We start from the raw sequence: 24,144 nt of genomic DNA, 5'->3' as shown, positions 1-24,144 counted from the left end.
GGCATTGTGCATCCACCAATGTGGAGGTAATTTCAGCCAATATGCCACATCGTTGATCTTCTCCAACACCTAGAAGGGCCCATAGTATCTCATACTCAACTTCTAATACAATCTTTCTCTTCCTTTCATCTTTTTCAGCCTTGTCTTTTCAAAACGCAGCAATACATAATCACCCTCTGCAAACTGCAAAGCACATCTGTGGCGATCAACTGCCCTCTTATGCTTTTCTTGAGATCTCTGAAGTGCATATTTTATCTTTGCATAGGCTACATCCAAGTTTTCCACATAACGATCAGTCTCAAAGATCTTATCCTTAATTTGCAGAATATGTGGTAACTTCTTGCTACCCAAAGCACATCTGTGGCGATCAGCTGCTCTCTTTTGCTTTTTTTGAGATCTCTGAAGTGCATATTTTATCTTTGCATAGGCTACATCCAAGTTTTCCACATAATGATCAGCCTCCAAGATCTTATCCTTAGTTTGTAGAATAGGTGGTACCTTCTTGCCACCCTCAACCACCTCAAACGGAGCTTTGCCCGTAGAACTATGCACTGTGTTGTTATAAGCAAACTCAACGAAAGGGCAAATACTACTCCCACTGTGTCTTGTGGTCTGAAAAATAGCACCTCAAAAGATCTAACACTGTGGAATTTGCTTTCTCAGGCTGACCATTTATCTATGGATAGAAGGATGATGAGAATTTCAACATGGTACCCATTTCTCAAACAACCCCTTCCAAAATAAACTGGTCATCCGGGGGTCTCGATCACTAATGATAGACTTTGGCATACCATGATACTTAAAGATGTGCCGCAAAAACAATCGTGTCATATGATCAGTCTTTATTTTCTTCCTCACCGGAATGGGCTTGTTTGCTAAACCTACAAATGATAGTCCATATCCCATCATTCCCTATAGGTGTCTTAGGAAGCTCAAAAATAAAGTCCATTGCAATGCTCTGCCAAGGCCTATCTAGAATAGCCAAGGGCTGCAACAAACCCGGCATCTTTTGCCTATCATGCTTTACCTTCAAGCATTTAATACACGTCTTAACAAACTATTCTACATCATGCCTCAAAGCTAGCCAATAAAAAAAAATGCTCCACTGCCTTGACCGTGGAATCAATACCTCTATGTCCTACATACGGAGGAACATGACTTTCAGTGATAACTCTAGGTCTTAACGGCTGAAATTTGTGCCTTACGTGACAGTGCATCAGCCACAACATTCTTTTTACCATCAATATGTACAATCTGAAAATGAAACATAGAGAGAAAATTTGCCCATCTCATATGCTTCTCTAACAACTTTGTCTACATCAAAAAGTACCTCAAAGTTTGATGGTCTCCGAGGCTGTTGCTAAATCCTAATTTCTGTTGTAAATTAGGGTTTATAACAGAGAAATCTGAAATTTCTCAATCTCTGGTGATCTCAATGTTGCAATCTTTGGAATAAGGCTGGGAGATGAGAGAGAATACTGAGGAGAGAGAAAATTCAGACTTTCTTCGTGAAGAACTAAAGAAATTTTATCATTTACTGTTGCTGCCCTATCTCAACAGCTTGTAGATGTAAAGAACTAAAGAAAATCAGTCATTTACTGTTGCTGCCCTGTCTCAACAGCTTGTAGATGCTATCTCCTGCTGTTGATTGGTCCCTGGCTGCCTCAAAAGGTTCTCCAATGGCTGCAAATCAAACCAACAGCATCTCTTCCCTCTCTCTTGCAGGCTGAATATACTAAAAATGCCTCTGTCTAGCCTCTAAAGGCGTTTTTCAATCTAGCATGGGCATTTTTGACAATTGACAGCCTTCCCAAATGGTTTTTCTAGCATTATCCATAATTAAATATTAATTTTCAGTCTTTAAATACTGAAAATTAATCTAATAATTATTTCGGTGCCCTGAAAAATAATCTAACTGGCCAATAATTAAATTGGTTAGGCAACTTCCATTTCCGAGTGCCATCTTTGACCATAAAATTGGCATTAGGTACCATTAAACGTCACTTCCCTAGTGTCACCAACTGATACTTATGGTCAAACGAATGACCTAGGCTAACAACTGGTACCAAATACCACCAAGTACCTGTGCGGCATAACTTATAGCAACTTTTGCCTTTGACATCCTGCGATTTCCTCGGGTCCCGGGCTCGTAAATTTACTCTAACCCCAATTACACCTCACATGTGCAATATTTACTTAACCATGTGATTAAAAATTAATCCACATATTAAGTGAGGTTTCAAAAATACATGTCCTCATGACAACCCTCCCCCTTAAAATCCTTGCAATCGTCCACAATTGCACTACCAAATGCATCAAAAGCAAAATAGTGGATTATATCGAATTGGTTGACAAGTACCTTTGAGGTGGACATCATGACAGCTTGGAATAAGTTGGATGCTAAGGAATGTAAGAATTTGGAGCAATATAATAAGAATTTTTGGGATGCATTGTTGCCTATTACTTCTTATCACCATGTACCGCTTCATGAGCAAGTGAAAAAATATGTTTGTGGGCTGCCTAAAAGAATCAAGGATTTTTTCATTAAATCCACTCTCAACATGCTATACCTGTGACATGATGATATCATGCTAATTATGGGTGAACTTAATCCCCAAATAGTAGTGTAGATAGCCCATATGTGACATAGCAAATGCATGTCTTAATTTAGCCTTAAAATCTGCAATTTTTCCCTCTGTAGATCCAGTGAACAACATGTCATCTGCATAAAGAATGATAATCAGCAAGTCCCCTGCCCTTCATTCTTGATGTATAGAGTGGGAGTAGCCGGACTATTTTTTAGCCCTTTGCTGGCCAAATAAGCATCAACTTTCGAGTACCATACACAAGGAGCATGTTTGAGACCACAAAGAGCTTTATACAGCTTGCATACCATGTGGTCTTTCCCTTTAACCACAAACCCTAGAGGTTGTGACACATAAACATCCTCATGCAAATCCCCATTCAAGAATATTGTCTTAACATCCAACTAATGTACTTTCCAACCATAATTTGCAGCCATAGCAATTACACATCTCACTGTACTCATACGGAATATAGGAACAAAAGTTTTCTCATAATCTATGCCCTTCTTCTAAACATAGCCTTTTGCTACCAATCGTACTTTGTACCTATCAACAGTACCATCAACCTTGCGTTTAAGTTTAAAAACCCATTTTGTGCCAATCGCCTTCTTACCAAGCGATAAATCCACAAGATCCCATGTAGAGTTAGTAGCAATGGAGTCTAACTCATCCTGCATGGCCTGCATCCAATGTACATCTTGCTAAGTTTTGTCCAAGAAAGTAGACTCATCATTATCTAATAGTGAGCTTATAAAGACATGCTCATCACAATCATCCGCTTCCGTAATATCAGCCAAATGTGCCCCCCTTTCATCCTGTATTGCATGTCTAGTAGCCCTTCCAGTGCGTTGAGGTAAAGGAGCATCCATTTTACCCTCTTGGAGAGTTTGTAACAACCATCTCGAGACTGTTTCAACTGCATGTACAACAGCCCTTTTATGCTGCACTACTTCTTCCACTACATGTGGCAAACCATCATCAATACCCTACTGTTCAAGAGCATATGGTGCAGCAACAGCTTGCTGTAATAAGTTTTTTCTGCCATTTACAGCAAGTATGCTCCAAAAAAAGTGGCAAAAGGTCCTCAAAGACATCACCAATGTCATGGGTAGCTAGCATTTGAAACTAGTCATGTGAAAATGCAGCATTTTCAGCAAATATGACATCCCTATTGACAAAAACTTTCTTCATGCATAGATCATACAAGCGATAGCCCTTGCTCTCCAAACTGTAGACAATAAATATGCATTTTATAGCATGGTCATCAAGCTTCCCACGAAGCTCTTTCGGAACATATGCATAGACTATGCAACTAAACACCTGAAAGTAGTCAATTTTGGGTTTCTTGCCATGCCAAGCTTTGAACACTGTGATCATCTTCAGTGCCTTAGTGGGTGCACAATTCAACACATGATTAGCACACTGAAGGCTCTCTAGCCAAAATTTATGAGACAGCCCCTTGCTTTTCAACATACAACGAGTCATCTCCATAAGAGAGCGATTCTTCCTTTCAACAACACCATTTTACTGAGGGGTCATTCTAACACTAGCTTGATACGTAATGCCATGATCAAGCAAATATGTCTCAAAAGCACGAGATATGTACTCGCCCCCCTATCCATGCAAAGTCTCTGTACTTTTAAGCCAGTTTCAACCTCAAGCTTTGCCGCAAGATATTTAAAATACATAAATATATCGGATTTGCCTTCAACCAATACACCTATGTATACCAAGAGTAGTCATCAATAAATGTAACAAAGTAAAGATGACCCCCAAGTGCACATGTCCTCATGGGACCACAAACATCAAAGTGAATAAGCTGCATTTTTTGAATAGTATGCACTACACCATCTTTTTGGAAGGCAAACCTGCGCATTTTGACCAAAATACATCCTTCGCATCCATGAGGAGGTGGGGTCTCCACTAGAGGTAATGTATCTACCATATGACACCGTTGAAGGGTCATCAAACTCCCAAAACTCATATGTCCACGGTGGGTATGCCATAGCTCCGCATTTTGCATAGCGAGCAAAAAAGTAGTGATTGCCAGAGCATCATGAGACTGTTTGTTATAGGTATCCAACAAAAATAGACCCTGATACAAGGTGTTAGACAACCTAAGTGCATAATCCATCTCTTTGTCTCTAACAATACATTTTTCATCCTCAAAGATAACCTAAAAGTCATGCTTATTAAAAGCAAAGATAGACAACAAGTTCTTTGTAATACCAAGCACCAACAAGACCCATCTACAACAGTAATAGTGACTGTCCCAATGCCACATACATCATAACTACTGTTGTTCGCACATGTAACATGCTTTCCAATTGGAGTTGAATGCAAAAAGATAAACAAACACTTCTTGGAAGTGATATGCTTTAACGCCCTATTGTCAAAATACCATGTTTGCTGCATTTTATTCACTCACAAGGCAATCAAAGAAAGTGTTTGTGCATCCTTCGAGTCCAATTTCCTCTAATCCTCAGTAGGAGAGGGAGGAGGAGTAGCAGCAGCAACCTGACCTTGAGCATTATACTGAGGTGTCAGAGATGCAATACCTCCTGGTCGCTACAAATCACCTGTCACATAGTCCCACAAGTCCTTCGCAACAAGAAGGTTGCCAATCATAAAACTCCACAATGGATAGTTCGTGCCATCAAGTTTTTTCTCTTAAGTGAGAATACCAAGAATGTTACTTTGATTATTATTTCCCTAATGTGCCATGCTATCACTAATGGATAAAAATCTACAACCAAATACTTCATTGCCGAAGTATGGTGTATACTCCTTAAAGTACCCAAAAATCCCCACGCAATTACGAAACAAATATCAAACTACCACACAAATACCCCAATGTGCACAATATCACCCGAATCAACACTCAGCCAAGAAATAACAGCAATACACTGTTATACCACACCTGCCTCAAAATGCATGCCCAAAAGGAAACAGTTTACAACAATTTAATGTTGAGTCTCACTAAATTTGACTGAAAATCCCCAACATTTACTACCAAATCTGATTATCACAACAAATTAATGCTATTGTACTACTTGATTCTTGCCTTGGATTCGTAAAATTTTAAAAAAATTGAATAAATTTGTACCGTATAGTCTGAATTTCTGCAAAAATGTCGCCTCCAGATGCATGCCAACAATAAACAACAGCTAGAATCCACCTCATGATACGTGTTGAAGCCAAAAGACTAAAAAGCTCCAAATTTTCTTGCACCAATGTCAAAGAAATTGCACGATTGGTAATATTGATAGAGATTCATACACGGGAACTCAAATCGGACAAAAACCCCAAACTTTCTTCAAAGAAATTTCAGAAATTGGGAAAGTTGACCGAAAATCCCCAAATTTCTTGGCACTGAGTGTGAAAATTTGAAAATTTCTTCGAAATTAGATATGAAAAGAGCGAGACGGATGAGAAATTTCAGAATTTTTCAAAAACCTCTAAATTTGGAAAATTATGATTTCTATGTTTTTTCTCAAATTTGCAAAAAATGACGAGCACGGTTGAGAAAATGGCGAGCAAGGCTAAGAAAATGCCAAGCACGGCTGAGAATATTATGAGTAAGGCTGAAAAAGGCTATGTGTGCAGAGTTATGTACAAGACTACATACAGGACTATGTGCAAGCTGAAAATAGCAAGACCACCTTCTTCAAAGCAACAACTTCTCTTCCAAAACAACAACTCCTCTTCCTTTGTCAAGTAAGTGGGCTATGCATGGGGGGATAGACAGAACCCACATGTCTAGCTCTGATATCAAATGTTGGAAATGGAGGAAGAAAGAAAGAGAGTGAATACAAGACAATGAGCAAAAGTGAGCAGTAGTTCCACACTCAAGAGCTGCAAGTGCTAGAATTGTAGAATGAAAGTACAATAGGTCTTAAGTAAGTTAGCTAACTCAGCTAGAGTTAATATTTCCATGGCTGTAAATTGACATATTCAGCTTTATGTATTTGTTCTTTCCATTTCTTAAAATATTGAGTCTTGAAAAGAAATGAATTTTATAATTGTTGAGCATACTACATTGTTCGGGGCGTTTACACTATCAAGGAGGAGGAGGAAGAAGAGGAGAAGGAGAAGAAAGTTCCCTACGAACCTGGTCATGCAATCATGCATGACCGAGGAGCTGACACTCAAACTTACAAAAGGTCAAAAAGGCATACAAAGAAATAATTGGCTACATAAAATTGGAATAGATGGGAGACAACTTAAGAAATAGAATGGCACCATCATTGTATGGCTCAAGTGAGCCAATGGTAAAACTCGAAAGATAAGTGCCTAAATTTCAGCCAACTTAACTTTTGGATCGTCCCCTTTCTTAATAGAAAGCTCGAGGAGTTCAATAATCAATACCAATGCATCTAGTGCAATCTTGATCCACACAATGATGATTGAAAAGACGACTCCAACAATTTGATGCAATTACAATTGAGAATGAAATTGAAGTAAGAGACCCTACATCAACTCGACAATTTTAATAGCATTGCGAACTCTCTATTTATGAATAAGGCCAAGACGGGTAAGTCCAAGTTCAAATATAGGCTCCAAAGCAAGGACTAGTAGGCCCTAAGACTTGAGCACTTGTGCATGACATGGACAAAGTTGAAATGCAACACGTAGAAGCAAGTCTTATCACCAAACACATTCTTCACTGTTGCATGAGAGTTACAGATGAGTAAAAGATAGGGTTGGGGAGTGTAGACTTGAGGATTTTTCCAAAACTGCCCAACATGAAAAGGTAAACTATGCACACTGCATCCAAGTATAGAATGAGGAATGGTAGAAGCTGCAGCATATTGGCCTGGCTCAACAAAGGCATGTAAACTATATGAGTAGTTGAACGATGACAGAGAGCCACAACATAAGCAAGGGATGAAAATCTATAACATAAAGAAGAGTGCATGACTGAGAACCCCAAGAGGGTAGCACCAAGAGTCACAATGGTACTCCCTTGCAAGTAGATGAGAGGTGGATGGCGCACGGGTGGAGTTATTGGCAACAAAAACTCAAAGGTAAGGTGGAACTCACTTGAGGAGAGGAAGTGTAAGCTAACCTAAAACTAGGAGGAGGAGCTGAACTAACCTAAGGGAAAGCCAAAGAACCTATGGCAAAAGATACAAATGAATTTGCCTTCAAAGAAAGGATCTAAACATAACCCTCCAAGAGAAGACAGAATAAAAACTAAATGTGAACTCAATTGTGTGAGAAGCTATGACTTGCACCTTTGAGTCTCTATAAATAAGTAGGTGCCGAATCAATTAATCACTTGCATAATAAACTTGAGTAATTAACAAGAAGATATGCAAGGCCCAACAAAAGCAGCAACATAAGGTTGATAAGCATCAAAAAAACTTGATTTTTCATGAGAAGCAATGGTCTACCTCACGTGGTTTCCCTTACAACATATGAGAAGGAACCATTCACAATTGGAGAGAAACTTGATGTTGTAATGTATGTATTGAAAGATGCAACTATTTCCATAAAAGCAAACTGGTCCAGTACTATAGTCCATTGGCTTCCATAAATCTGAAGCAAGAGGAGATAGTGCCCATAGATAATACAGGCTACAAGAAGTATTGATTTCAAAGTGCATGGTCATTAACATAGCATACACACTGCCCTTGTTGCACACATAATAAGGGCCTATGCATCTAAAGACAGCCTTCACATGTAATGACAAAAGAGACTCTTACTGGCTCAAACGTTCTCAACATCATCTGTGAGTGAAATGATTACCAGAGTGCAATTCAAACTGATGAACATATGAATGAATCAAAAAAACTCACATAGAACTCCAAAGTTTACAAATGTGTTTTTGCATTACAATCACTTGATTCAAAAGTGCCTCTCAGACTGCCAGATCAGAGAAGCTTGGTTTACTGCCCTTCCATAACAAACTATATTAAAAATGTCCCTTCATAGAGTTAAATGGATACCGGTTTAGAGCACTGACATTTGCTCCTCTTGCAATCAATTCCTGGCTCACCTGTTATACACAAGTTTTGTTACTTGTCATGGTAAAGTACAGCTTGGTTGGAAAGGTGTTCAGAAAAGATCAGAAAATTGGGAGATGGCACTGACAGCCTTGAATACCTGAATTTGTCCATTCAAGGCTGCCCAGTGAAGTGGGGTGTTTTTCTCATCATTCTGTACATTCACATCCTGTTCATTACACAAACTTTGTCATCACATTTAAGCATTCCATGCTAGCTGAATGAACTCAAGCTTTCCAGTCAAAAGAAAGTTCAAAACAATTAATGAAACACAGTTGTGGTTTATTGAAGATCATCATGAAAACTATACCGCTCCATGATCAAGCAGATATTGAACAATATTTAGATAGCCATTTGCAGCTGCCATATGTAGAGCTGTCAAACATATAGCAGGTTATCTTTGATGGAACAGCTTCAAACAAGATAAGTTTTCAGAAGGTTTTTGGGACTTCAATGCTTACTTGCAGTCAGCACTACCAGAAGTGAGGTTGAATCTGCATCTTGTATGTGTGAAAACAATGACATATGACTAACCTGTGCGGCCTTGCAGATCTTGGCTATCAGCAAGTACACCTTGTGCTAAAATCTCTCTCACATCATCAATATCTCCGAATCTGGCAGCCTGGCAGTAAGGACCAAAGTATAACTTGCTACTGATTAGAATGCCCTTCAATTTTTTTAATTGCAAAATGGTACCAGAGAGAGGTCTAACTATGATTAATGCAGATTGTTGAAAAAAACAGGCTGACTCTTCTAGGTCACCAACAATAAAAAGAAACTGCTAGGCCAAGCTTGGATGACCATTCCATGTGGGCTAGCTCACACAAGAGAATGTAAAGGAGTGATCCCATTAAATACAGCCCCTTGGCACTTTTGTAAAGAGAGGGTTAGATTGCCAATTACACAGGAGGGCCCCATGAGCCTCACAAAAAGATATTTCGTGTCCCTTATAATATCAATGTGCAATGTATATCAGAGTAACAACTCAAGGTCAATTTTAGTCAAGCTGTGACGTTGACTATAAGCTCCAACCACTGCTAGGGAAAAGCCTGGTTGTCTACACCAAAAAAATCAGTAGTAAGGATATTGTGAATGTCATGAGCAGAAACACTGTATGGGCATAAAAATGGCTGCATTGTCAAAGCCAATGCTAGCAAAGCAGAAGACTAGATGAGAAATGAGGATGGATAATGAATTTTTAACTAGGTTAAATTTCCTTTCATACAAATGTGTGCCATCATTCATCAATGTGGTTTTGTTTCTCTTAAGTCTTGCAAGTCACAAGACTAGTCATTATTTTATTCTTTGCACACTGATGAAATAATCATGAATGTGTTGAAAGATGAGACGATATGCACTAATACCATGTCGAGAGATAGTAGGGTTTGCGAGGACTCCAGAGAAACACAAAGCATACGGCAAACATTGAGACAAAGAAACTCAAAAACAATGAAGAAGATGATGAATGAAGAATAATGAACACTCAATCATGCTGATACAATGGAGCTAAGCTCTAAGATGGCTGCACTGTCCTCACGGATCAAGCGTCAAGACCTGGGGGAAACTACATTTGTGAAGGGAGTGCAACGCAGTCCTCCAAGCAGTAGGATATCGAAGTAGATGTTGTAGAAGGAAGGAAAGCTGTAGAGGGAGCAAAATGCAATCCTCATGGGTTGTTGGAATGAAGAAGATGATAATCAGCAAGAAGACCAGGAAAACGCAGATCTGGCTGAGAGGAAGCAGTGTTCAGCAACTGGAATCAGCTCCAAAGGAGTGTCACACAGTAGGGTGGCCATCCTAGACAGCAAACACAAGACAAATCTGCACTAAAGATGAAAATGAATGTGCACACCAACCTTCGAGAGTGTAGTAGGCAAGGCGACAACCAGCTAATAATGGCGACAACTCCAAATGACATTAAGGACAGCTGTTGAGGGCCATCGGAGATGTAGAAGATGATCACCCAGCTGTCGAAGGAGTAAACTGCAGTCCTCAAATGCCAGAGAGATGGCATGGGCAGCGAAACGCAAATCCCAGAGTGTGTCAGAGCTGTCAAACGCAAGGAGAGCATCCCAAATGTTGACGCCAAGAGATGGATGATGACACCAAATGAAGGGACAGCCACCAAGAGGGTAAATGCAGCTGTGAAGGCCTGTCAACCCAAAAATGCAGGTACCTGGGGCTGTAGAAATTGACGCCTGATGTGGGGGTGACTGTGACGAGATGCTCCAAACACAAAAACACAATACCAATCGTACGACAAGGCACAAACTGATAACACAGAATACAATTAGGGTTAGGGTAACTCAAAGACAATGAACACAATAAATAATAAAGTGAATGACTGCTGAAAATACAATGCTCATGCAACAAACACACTATGCAGAGAGTGAGTACTGTACTACAAACCCCTGTATCTCGAGGATTAGGGCAGGGATAATGAGCTCGAGAGTATGTCATACTCTGAACCGATCCCGAAACGCAGCAAGGCAGGCTCTGAATGTCGAACACCAGCAAATGCAGCCAAGAAAAACTGGATCTGCTGTAAACGGCAGAGTGTAGGAGAGAGAAAGACTAAAAACGTAGGAGAAAACAGTAAAATGCAAGTGAGGAGAGTGAAAACAGCAAAACGCAGCCTATTTAGGTGGGCGACAGCTGCAGGAGAGAAAACTGCCAAACGCAACCAGCAAAGGCTAGGTGACAACCTACAAGAGAAGGCGACAAAACCGAGAAGCGAGAAAACTATTCAAGCGGCAAAGTCCAAACAACAAACGCAAGAGAGAGAAAATTGTGCACGGCAGGCTCCGGATGTCGAACACCAACAAACGCAGCCAAGAAAGGTTGGATCTGATGCAAACAGCTGTGTAGGAGAGAAAAAGACTAAAAATGCAGGAGAAAGACTAAAAACGCAAGGAGAGAGAAAATTGTAAAACGCAAATGAGGAGAGAGAAAACAGCAAAAAGCAGCCTGTTTAGGCTGGGCGACAGCTAGAGGAGAGAGAAAACTGGTAAACACAACCAGCGAAGGCTGGACGACAGCCTACAAGAGAAGGCAACAACTAAGGAGAGAGAAAACTGTGCAGGCAGCAGCTCCAAACAGCAAATGCAGACTGGTTGATGACATGGCAGGCTGGCGACAACAAGGAAAACCAGCAACAGCAGTCAACAGCCTAAAATCAGCTCCGAATAGTGGGTGGAGGTCTAGAAACACGTGCCAGACTACTGTAGATAGCAATGGCAGCTTGGACCACGATGTTCTCCGCGTCCAGGGTGTGGGCAGCAAGTTCAAAGATGTGAAATCTCCAAAAACGAGATTAAGGGAGAGTGGTGGGCTGTATGCCTATTTATAGAAAGTCTGGGACACCAAAATTAAGGTTTTGCATGTGGGACACAATAACTCTCTAAGATTGCATTTCTTTTTAAAATAAAAGGTTTGCTTCATTAATTAAGCATGTTTTGGGTCTGTTTAAGTCAAGCTAATGCATTTTTAGCTCAACACCCCCTCTCAGGCCCAAAACATAGCCATGAGAAATCACGTTTTGATAAATATTTTCTTTTCTCCCAAAGCGTCCCACCGCAAAGCAGCCAGGGCATCGGGCAAAGGATGCAATCAGCTACCCAACGACCTACCAAGACTATAGAGGCGATGGTTATCTTACCAAGGGAGCCCAAGTGATCACCCCAGAGGGGGCTAGTGTCCACATTTTGGCCACTTTTTCAGTGGGCAGCAGAGAAACAGAAAACGGCCGGAGTGGCCGCCCGGCACACGGAATCTCCGTCCCCGGCACAAAGCTGTCAAGGGACGTGTTGCAAATCGATAGAACATCCCTGTCCTGTTTCAAACAAGAAACGCCACATGGCACCCACTTACCTTTGGCCGGCCGTTGCTCCCGCCTGATCGTCTGCACACTACGACTGCGTTCCGCCCGCTTCGTCTGTCCATTCCCACCCCCAGTGACCAATCTGCCAACCGCCAATCCCCCATCTCCTCCTGCCTCCAACCTCTCTTCTTTCTTCTTTCTTCTCTTCCTTCTCTTCTTCCTTCTTCCTTCTCCTCACTTCTCCCTTCTCTTCTTCCTTCTTCCTTAGACCTTCTCCCTTGAACCTTCTTAAGTTCTCTTCCTTCTTCTCCTCTTCTCTTGAGTCTTCCTTCTTCTCCAAGTTCCAAGTTCTCCATTTTTCTCTTCTTCCTTCTCCCTTCTATCCTTTTCCCTTCTCTCTTGACTCTTGACTCTTGAGTCTTCTCCCTTCTCTCGAGAATCGAGTTCTCACTTCTCTCGAGCCATTTTTATTTCAATTTTCAGCCTAAAATGGCTTCATCTTCCCACCCCGCTCGTTGGGCTGGTGGTCAAGGAAAAAGGTCCAATGATTGGTCATGGTGGGAAGAAGTAAATGCTGACCGCCCATTGAGTGGTGGAGGATCTCGACCATGGACTTGCAAGCTTTGCCCATACAAGCGAACTAGTGGAGCAAACAAGGTAATCCATTGAGCCGAGCATTTGTATTTCAAATTTTTATTGATTTTAATTTTTCAAAGTTACTTAAATATTAGAATATGGAATATCAATTGCCACTTGTTCCGTTTTATGCATAATCAGGTCCAAGCTCATCTCCTACATGAGCTAACTTCAGAGGTACAGTTTTGTCCGAATGTGACCTTGGAGAAGCAAAGGAAGCTTCGTAACCATGTAGCAGGTCAACAAGCTTATATTGCATCTAGACCACGACATGTTGCAGTTAACCCTACAACTTTTGTGACACCATCCCTATCAGATGTGTCTAGAGCAGGGTCAATATCAAGAAGTGCTACCTCCACACCTACTGCAGGCATTGCATCGGCCATGGCATCAACAGCGCAGCATGTTGCACGTAGACAGAGCACACTTGATGCTAGTTGGGATCCCAAGAAGAAGGAAGAGGTGGATATATCAGTGTCATGTTTTTTTATCGTGACCACATTCAACTTCGTTCAGCCAGGTCAGAGTATTTTAAATTGGTGTGCAAGAAGATTGGTGAGTATGGCCCTTCGTATGTACCTCCATCATCAGAGACCTTACGCACCACTTTGCTCGACAAGGAAAATTGCCTTGTTGAGCAAGCAGCAGTGACTAGAAAGAGCCTGTGGGCTAAAAATGAAGTTTCCTTGATTGTTGATGGTTGGCATGATACACGCAAGCGATCCATTCATGGTATGGTTGCTTATTCTCATGGGGAAATGTATTTCATATCTTCACATGATGCATCGGGGACAGGAAAGTCAACAGATGTACTTGCAACAGAGTGGGTTACAAGTATTGAGCTTATTGGCCCAGAGCATGTTGTGGAATTTGTTGCAGATGGAGAGCCCACAAATAGGGCAGCACGTGCTATTATCCAGGGATATTATCCGCATATCACAGCTTCATATTATATGCCTCATTGCTTGAACAACCTACTAAAGGATATTGGTAACCTGTCATGGATTGCACCTGTCATAGAGCAAGGAGCTCAAATGGTTAGCTTTGTTTTGAATCACCAATTGCTTCGCCATCACATCTCTTTGACGTCGAAGAAGACACTTTTAAAATACTCTGATACCAGATTTGCCTTTAACTTCTTGATGCTAGGCAGATTAAGAGAATGCAATGGTACCTTGAGGCAGTTGTTTCTTAATGATGAGTTCACCTCATCAACATTGGCAGATACTCCTACATGTATCTTATGCTTAGAGAAAGCAAATAACTCCACATTTTGGGATGATGAAAAGCGGATAGATGCTATGGTATCACCTATTGTGCATTTATTGAGGGTTATGGATGTTATGGAACCTTGCATTGGCAAGGTATATGAGACTATGGATAGGCTAAATGAAAAGTTGCAGGAGTTGACACCAAATGATGAGGGGTATGAGAAGATAAACCATTTCGTTGTGACAAGGTGGAACTCCTATAGCTCACCCATGCATGCAGCTGCATTTGTTGTGGATCCTGAGTTCCAAGGCAAGGGTCAGGAGAATGACACTGAGGTTATGGATGCATGGAGACTTATATTGTCTCATCTAGTGCCTGATCATGACAATAGATGAAAGATCAGAGATCAGTTTTCATGTTATAGGACCTTCCGGGGTTCTTTTGGTTGTGGAGATGCACAGGAGGATCGTTGTAAGATTGGGGCAGCTTTGTGGTGGAAGGACTATGGTTCGAATGGTCCTGAGTTGCAGCAATTAGCCATCCGTATTTTGAGTCGGTCAATTAGCTCATCTTGTTTGGAGCAATTGTGGAGTACATACACTCACATTGCTTCAAAGAAGAGGAACCGTCTTGATGTGGAGAGGACAAACAATCTAGTATTCGTTAGTGCTAATTTGAGGATATTATGTAACAGTATGACAACAAAGCCCGATCCATTCACAGAGTGAGAGATGCAGTAAGAAGAGGAGACACATGTTGATGTTGAGGGAGATGCAGCAATTCATGGTACACATGATGCTGAGGCTAGCACTTCAGGAGTAGCTAGAGCAGCCTTAGATCATGATGATGATCTTTGATTTAGTTTACTTATCATGAGTCTCATGATGCATGACACATGTACATTGTATATGATATTATAATCATTGATAACAGTGTGACACTTCGGCTATTGTGCCATGCCGATATTATATTTGTACTTGCAGCCTTGCAGTTGCCCTTTGGGCTATTTTGGCATGCAGCATTTTGTTTCAATCTAAAGATAAGACTTTATATTTGTAGTCTTTTTTGGGGCAATAAGCATGTTCTTTCAAAGATTAGACTTCATATTTGTAATCTTTTAAGTTTTTTGGCAATGGTACCATAGGCATGTTCTCTCAGCTTAGACTTTAAAGTTCAATTCATTGTTCATTGTTTTATCATTTATGGCATATGTATTATGCATTTTATAATTGAATAGCTTACCTCTTGAGCCTTGTAAGTTGCAATTCAATTTCTAATGAGTAGTTTTAGAATGATGCATAATATCTTAAAGTTAAAACTTAAAATGATTTATCCTTGTGGATTATATACCTTGGTTTTAACACTCCAAAATCCACATGGATTTTGAGTGAAATATTAAATTTTTTTCATGAATTTTAATTTTTTAAATGCCGTTCCCATTCCCACATCCCCGTTCCCTAGGTTTGGCATCCCCGTCACCATGCCCCTCCCCGTTCCCCGTTTCATGTTTCTATGGCATTGGGCGCCCAAACAGTGATGTGCCACCCTAGACAACTTATGCCTATAAATAGGTAGTCACTTCATTCATTCTTCACTCCTACCATCTCACTACCCTTCAGTCATTCTTTACCCCTCTTCCTCTGTATCAGACACCCTTCCCTTCTCTCACCAACCCCTTCCACTACCCTCACACCCCTTTAGGAGAACATTGCAGTTCGTGGCTCATGGCTGCCTTCACCCTTCCTCTTCTGCTTCAAGCGCCCTATTCTAGCATCAAGCTTTGCATTTGGAGCATCTTCCACCTGGTGTCACCATCATCTACTTGCATGTCAACACCCTTTTCCATCACGCTCCACCTGGTGTCACCATCATCTACTTGCATGTCAACACCCTTTTGCATTTGGAGCATCTTCCACCTGGTGTCACCATCATCTTCCACCTGGTGTCACCATCATCTACTTGCATGTCAACACCCTTTTCCATCACGCTCCACCTTCACCTACGTTTTTCAAGTTGAAGGCCTTCTCCTTGCTTGGCATCATCATCTCCAAGTTGGCGTCACCATCCTAGTCTCTAGCAACAGTCCCCATCATTGAGCATCAGTGATTTCATCACTCGTCTATCACAGGGATTGCTAGGCCCTACGTTTTTACAGCTTGACTTCTCCTCCATCACCTGGCGTCACTCGTCCATCATAGGGGATGTTGGGACCTGCGTTTTTGCAAGCTGGCTCCTTCTCCATCACCTGGCATCACTTGTCTTTCTCAGGGGCACGTTTTTGCAGCCTAGCTCCTCCTCCATCACTTTGCGTCACTCGTCTCTCACACGGACTGTTGGGACCTACGTTTTTGCATCCCCGCTCATCTTCCATCATCTGGCGTCATCATTATCCACCTGGCGTCAACATCTCGACTACTCTCCTTGTGTTTGATAGCTTTGACACTCTGGGATTTGCATTTTGCTGCCCAGGTCACTCCCTAGCATCGGAGGACTGCAATTTGCTTCTTTGACATATGGTGATCATCTCCCACATCTCTGACAAAATTAGAGGACTGCGGTTCACTCCCTCAATAGTTGTCCTTCATCTTCCAATGATTCCTTCAATAGCCCATTGCCCGAAAGACTCTATTTTGCTCCCTTCGCTGTGTAGATTTCTCATAAGTCTTTCAACTTGCTGCCCACACCCCAAACGCAAAGAACATCGGAATTCGAGCTGGGCATTGCTGTCTACAACAGTCTGGCGCTTGTTTCAAGCCTTCCACCCATTGTTCGGAGTTTATTTCAGCCTGCTGACTGCTACTGCTAGTTTTCCCTGCTGTCGCCAGCATGCCACGTCATCAACAAGCCTGCATTTGCTATCTAGAGCTGCCGCCTGCATAGTTTTCTCTCTCTCTCCTCAGTTGTCGCCTTCTCCTGCAGGCTGTCGCTCAGCCTTTGCTGGCTACATTTGGCAGTTTTCTCTCCCTACAGCTATCGCCCAGCCTAAACAAGCTACGTTTTGTTGCTTTCTCTCTCCTCATCTGCGTTTTTAGTATTTCTCTCTCCTACACTGCCATCTGCATCAAATCCAGCCTTCCTTGGCTGTATTTGCTGGTGTTCGACATCCAAAGGATGCCTTGCTATGTTTCGTGATTCATTCAGAGTGCAACACACTCCCCAGCTCATTACCCCTGCCCTAATCCTCAAGGTACAGGAATTTGTGATACAGCTCAAGTATCCTCTGATACCTTATCTAAATAAGCGATGATGCAGAGAGTGTAGGGTTTGCGAGGAGTAACAGAGTACAGCAGACACTAAGAGAGAAGAGAAACTCAGAAACACAAGAAGAACATGGCGATGATACATTGAATCATTCTATGAAAAGAAAATATGATACAACGGAGCTGAAGCTCAAAAGATAACTGCACTGTCCTGTCTAAATCAGGTGGCAATACTTGTGGGAAATCTGCACAGTGAAGGGACCAAAACGCAATCCTCCAAGCAGTGGCTATCGAAGCAATCACTGAAAGGTAAAGGGCAACTGTCAAGGGAGCAAACCACAGATGCTGTCAGAGATGTGGAAAAATATCACCAACTGTCAAGGGAGCAAACCACAGTCCTCTAATGCTGGGGAGTGACCTAGGTAGCAAAACACAAATCCCATAGTGTCGGAGCTATCAAATGCAAGGAGAACCCCCCAGATGCTCACGCCAGGTGGATACTAATGACGCCAGATGATGGAAGATGAGTCTGGCTGCAAAAACGCAGGTCCCAGCAGCCTCTATGACAAACGAGCGATGCCACGTGATGGAGGAGCCAGGCTGCAAAAACACAAGCCCTAGCAGCTCTTGTGATAAACGAATGACACCAAGTGATGGAGGAGAAGCCAAGCTGCAAAAACACAGGCCCCAACAGCCCCTATGATAGATGAATGACACCAAATGATGAAGGAGACCTCCAAACTGAAAAACGCAAGTAAAGGTGCAGCCTAACGAAGAAGGGTGTTGATGCCAAGCAAAGGATAGTGACGCCAGGTAAGAGATGCCCGAAACGCAAGGCCTAACGATGGAACACGGACTGGTCTAGGAAATACTTGAATATACCGGGATGTCTGAACCAGAAGAGGAAGGGTAAAGGCAGCCAAGAGCCACCAACCAAAATGTCCTCCCGAAGGTGTGTGAGACCAATGGAAGGGGCTGGTGAGAGAAGGGAAATGGTGGTGGTGGTGACTAAAGAAGGGGTGAAGAAATGACTGAAGAGAGTGGTAAGAACGAATGAAGTAACTCTCTGTTTATAGGCATAAGCTATCTAGGTGGCGTACCACTGTGTAGGTACCCACAGAAAAAGTGGCCAAAATGTAAACACCAACCCTTTTTGGGACTATCAATGCGAAACCCTAAATGAAGTGTGTGAATTGAAGAAGTGGTTTCTCAACACCCCCTCTCAAGCCCAAAAAGGGATGAAGAAAGAGGAGCAAAGAGAGATACAATGAAAAGGAAGAGAATCCCGGAGATCCATCCACCTAAAAGGTACCTGTAGTAAGAAACAATAGACGAGATGTACTTAAGAACCTATCTCCAACTCGGGAGAGAAACCACTAGCTCCGTAACTCCATGCTAGAAGGAATTCGAAGCCCTCGTCACCAAGTTGCAGCTAGACCTCCAAGGCCCTCATAACTCCATGCTAGAAGGAATTCAAAGCCCTTGTCACCAAGTTGCGGCTAGACCTCCAAGGCCTTGATCTAGGCAGTCTCTGAAAATCCTAGGTATTAGTAGGAGAAATGACTCCTTGAAGACAACCATCCCAAAAGAGTAAATGGTGGATAACAAACTTCATGATGAGTAGGTACCCCTCCTCCCTCCCCTCCCCCCCCCCCCCCCCCCCGAGCAAAGGTGAAGGTGCAAAGGCCCCCTCTAAAGCTGAAGAAGTAGAAGCCCCTCTAGGGGCAAAGAGTGTACATCCCCCTCTTAAGCCCCCTCTACTAGAGATAGGGAATCTTAAAACTCATGGATCACAGACCCGAATCATCTAATGACAGAGAAAGTGCCGCCGATCGTGCCGAAGAAGGTATCTAGGGTGTCGAACTCCCAAATGTGACCTCTCGAACCTAAGTAGTCGAGGGTGGAAAAAGCTGAGGCTCAAACAGAGCCAAGGGTGGAAAATAGTCACTATCTCTTAGTGGAGCAAACTGCGGAGCCAAAGTAGGAGTCGAACAATCACTGTCACTCAAAGGAGCGGACTGCCAAGGGGACGGTATCCAACAATCACCGTCTCTCAAGGGAGCAGACTGTAGAACTGTGGGTTGTCGAAGTGGCATTCCCAAAATCTCGTAAGAAGTAGAAGCTACCTCCATAGTGCATTGTGGCAGTCGCGAGGAGGCCATGATACCAATCGACCCTCCCATGGCTCGAAAGGGCATAGCGCGCATCAGATGCGTCTTATTGCCTTGAGTATAAAAATTTGAAAGCCAGTGCAAAATAAACTCTATGGCCCAGAAGGGAAAGGTGGCACAATGAGTGCTTGGGGTAGACACATATACTCTAGTGGGGTAGGGAGTAAAGGTCCAAGTTGGCAAGCAACGTTGGGGATACTAGTGTTGCCGGAAGAGGAGCACCCAGTGGTCTGTCCATCTGCCTATGGAGAAGTCATAGCACTAAAGTGTCAACCTAGAAAAGGGTGGGTGGGTGGGCGAGGAAGAGAAGGGTATCTCTGCCTCCTGGTGATGAAGCAAAAATAAAGGGGAAAATCTGTAGATGATGCCAAACCCACAACTTATCTGTGCCTTCTCTGATGAATAGGGTCTTTACCTCTCTGAGTTCCTATGCTTTGATACCATGACAAAAATAACAGGTATGCTTTGATACCATGTCAAAATAAGTGACAATGCATAGAGACAGTAGGTTTTACGAGGAGTAACACAGTGTGCACGGCAAACACTAAGAGAGAAGAGAAACTCAAAAACACAAGAACATGGTGATGATGCACTGAATCATGCTATGAGAAGAAAAGTTGATACAATGGAGCCGAAGCTCAAAAGATAACTGCACTATCCTCTCTGAATCAAGCGACAACACCCATGGGAAATCTACATAGTGAAGGGAGCCAAAAACAGTCCTCCAAGCAGTGGGCTATCGAAATAATCACTAGAAGGTGAAAGACAACTATCAAGGGAGTAGACCGCAGTCCTCTGATACTGTCGGAGATGTGAAAGATGATCACCAGTTGTCAAGGCAGCAAACTGCAGTCCTCTAATGCCGGGGAGTGACCTGAGCAACAAAACGCAAATCCTAGAGTATCAAAGCTGTCAAACGTAGAGAGAGCAACCCAGATGTTGACGCCAGGTAGATAATGATGACACTAGATGATGGAAGATGAGCGGGGCTACAAAAACGTAGGTCCCAACAGCCTCTGTGAGAGACAAGTGACGCCAAGTGATGAAGAAGGAGCCAAGCTGCAAAAATGCAAGTCCGAGCAACCCCTGAGAAAGAGGAGTAACGCAAGTGATGGAGGAGGAGCCAGCCTACAGAACACGGGTCCCAGTAGCCCTTGTGATAGAGGAGTAACGCCATGTGATGGAGGAGAAGTCAAGCTGTAAAAACGCAAGGCCCAACAGCCCCTGTAATAGACGAGTGATGAAATCACTGATGCTCAATGATGGAGACTGTTGCCAGAGATTAGGATGCTAACGCCAACCTAGAGATGATGACACTAGGCAAGGAGAAGGCCTCAAACCTGAAAAACGCAAGTGAAGGTGGAGCCTGATGGAAAAGGGTGCTAACGCTAAGCAAATGATGGTGACGCCAAGTGGAAGATACTCCAAATGCAAGACCTGATGTTGGAATAGGGCGCCTAAAGCAGAAGAGGAAGGGTGAAGGTAGCTACGAGCCACAAACCACAATGTTCTCCTGAAGGAGTGTGAGGGCAGTGGAAGGGGCTAGTAAGAGAAGAGAAGTGGTAGTGGTATTCGAAGAAGGTGGTAAAGAATGACTAAAGAGAAAGGTGGTTTAAGAATGAATGAAGTGACTACCTATTTATAGGCATAAGCTATCTAGGATGGCACACCACTATGTGGGTACCCATTGAAAAAGTGGCCAAAAAGTGGACACCGATCCTTTTTGGAATTGTTAGTGCGAAACCCTAAATGAAGTGTGTAATCTAAAGAAGTGGTTTCTCATGGCTCTATTTTGGGCTCGAGAGGGGGTGTTGAGCTAAAAATGCATTAGCTTGACTTAAGCAGCCCCAAAACATGCTTAATTAATGAAGCAAAGCCTTTATTTTAAAAAGAAACGTGATCCTAGGGAGTTATTGTGTTCCACATGCAAAACCCTGATTTGGGTGCCCCAAACTTTCTATAAATAGGCATGCAGCCCACCAATCTCCCCCAACCTTGTTTTTGCAAATTTCAAGTCTTTCAGCTTGCTGTCCACACCTCAGACGCAGAGGACATCACGGTCCAAGCTGGCCATTGCTGCCTACAATAGTCTGGCGCCTATTTCCAGCCTTCCACCCACTGTTCAAAGCTGATTTCAGCCTACTAACTGCTACTACTAGCTTTCCCTGCTGTCGCCAGCCTGCCACGTCATCAACCAGCCTGTGATTGCTGTCTGGAGCTGTCACCTGCACAGTTTTCTCTCTCCTCAGCTATCACCTTCTCCTGCAAGCTGTCGCCCAGCCTTTGCTGGCTGCATTTGGCAGTTTTCTCTCACCTACAACTATCGCCCAACCTAAACAGGCTGCGTTTTGTTGTTTTCTCTCTCTTCATATGTGTTTTTAATTTTTCTCTCCTCACGTGCGTTTTCAGTTTTTCTCTCTCCTACATTGCCATCTACATCAAATCCAATCTTCCTTGGTTGCATTTGCTAGTGTTTAACACTCGGAGGCTTACTGTGTCCCACATGCAAAACCCTAATTTGGGTATCCCAAGCTTTCTATAAATACACATGTAGCCCACCAATCTCCCTCAATCTCCTTTTTGCAGATTTCACTTCTTTCAGCTTGTTGCCCACATTGTGAATGCGAAGGACATCGCAGTCCCAGCTAGCCATTGCTGTCTACAACAGTTTGGTGCCTATTTCCAACCTTCCACCCACTATTCAAAGCTGATTTTAGCCTACTGACAGCTACTGCTGGTTTTCCCTGTTATCGCCAGCCTGCCATATCATCAACCTATAAACAAAGTGCACAAGGATCAAGACACGCAAGGCTAAGATATGCACAGTGAGAGAGGGAGAGTGATTGCACAGTAGAGAATGAGAAAGATAGAGAGAAGAAGACTCGATGTGGGTACAATCACTAAGTATACCACTTTAGGTTTTTGATAATATATATAAAGTACATGTGTAAGGGTGCGTACATACCCGAACAGCGCAAAAGGCACAATAACCCTTTATTCCCAACAACCTCCCACCTAAAGGCAACGTGCCTAAAGATAGAGGAAAGAATCAGCTAAATCTATGTATATACAAAACTGAAATATACATATACAATCCAACCCCCATCATCTGGCAGCAATGAGTAAACCGCTCTGCTAGAAGACCCTTCCTGAGAAGGTCTGCAGGGTTATTATCAATATGCACCTTGACAAGCTCAATGCTCTTGCTACAAGTACATCCCTGATAAAATGATACTTCACTTGTATGTGCTTCGTCTTTGCATGAAAGACAGGATTCCATACTAGCATGATAGCACTCTGACTATCATAGTGGAGGAAAGGAACCTCTATAATGCCAAGCTCTCTCACCAGGCGTGAAAGCCATAAAGCCTTCTTGCATGCCTTAGTGGCAGCCACATACTCTACCTCTATAGTAGACAACGCAACACACTTCTACAACCTGGATATCCAAGAGATTGCTCCCCCTGTGAACGTGAACATATATCTTAAAGTAGACTTCCTGCAGTCAATATGACTAGCATAGCCTGCATCCATGAAGCCAATAACACATGACTTTTGCTTTCCAAAGCAAATGCAGAAGTCGTTTGTGCCCTTAAGGTATCTCATGATACCCTTCACTACTTCCCATACATCAAGCTACCAGCTGAAGCATAAGGAATCTTGACCATCTAAACCTTTCCATCATCAGATGTAGAGCTCTCATCTACATTAATTTTTTACATATGGAGACAATGGTACACAAATGGCTTTTCTCCCCTCCATGTTGAAACGCTGCAAAACTTTAGTAACATACTCCTGCTATGACAAATAGAGAAGACCCTACGATCTGTCCCTGAGTATACACATGCCAAGAATATGATTAGCCTCACCAAGATCCTTCATATCAAAGCTATTGTGTAGGCTTTGTTTCAAGGAGTCCAAAGCATAAGCATCCATGCATGCAATCAGTATGTCATCCACATACAAAACCAAGAGAATAAGGTTACCATCTGCTGCCTTCTTGGTGTATAATTAGTGATCAACTTGAGATCTATGTAATCCCTGAGATTGTATAAATGTATCAAATTTATGATACCATTCTTGTGGTGCCTATTTCAGCCCATACAAACTCCTGTTGAGTTTATATACCATGTGCTCTTTCCCCTTTGCAACAAAACCCTCACGCTGTTGCAAATAGATCTTCTCGTGCAAATCACCATGTAAGAAAGTTGTTTTTACATCCATTTGTATGAGTTCCATATCTTCAGATGCAACCAAACCCAAAATGGTTTGCAAAGTAATCACTTTGACTACAGGAGAAAAAAATTTATCAGAATCAATTCCATGTTCTCGCTTGTACCCTTTGGCAACCAATCATGCTTTGTACATTGGCAAAGAACTAGAAGTGACTTTCATTTTGTAAACTCATTTGCATTAGGCAAATGCACCAAATCCCAAGTGCCACTTTTCATGAGAGATTCCATCTCTGACAGTATAGCCTTATGCCATTTCTTGCTATCTTTTCTATCCATT

General features: G+C 42.5%; 1 protein-coding gene across 1 annotated transcript in view; it reads right to left on the bottom strand.

Moving 5' to 3' along the window:
• The window catches only part of LOC148023294 (uncharacterized), a 65,770-nt gene that overhangs the window by 23,139 nt on the left and 18,487 nt on the right, over positions 1–24,144 (bottom strand). Inside the window, exons 2-5 of the mRNA XM_087696337.1 lie at positions 9,128–9,215; positions 8,904–8,968; positions 8,694–8,762; positions 8,537–8,586 (exon numbers count right to left, since the gene is read on the bottom strand). Of these exons, the coding sequence (XP_087552463.1) occupies positions 8,537–8,586; positions 8,694–8,762; positions 8,904–8,968; positions 9,128–9,215 (272 nt within the window). The remainder of the gene's footprint in view (positions 1–8,536; positions 8,587–8,693; positions 8,763–8,903; positions 8,969–9,127; positions 9,216–24,144) is intronic.

Source organism: Lygodium microphyllum, chromosome 16 (genome assembly GCF_053477565.2).
Source record: "Lygodium microphyllum isolate KBCC chromosome 16, Lygodium_microphyllum_v1.1.10, whole genome shotgun sequence".
Lineage (NCBI taxonomy): Eukaryota > Viridiplantae > Streptophyta > Polypodiopsida > Schizaeales > Lygodiaceae > Lygodium > Lygodium microphyllum.
This window is presented reverse-complemented; position numbering and strand designations above follow the sequence as displayed.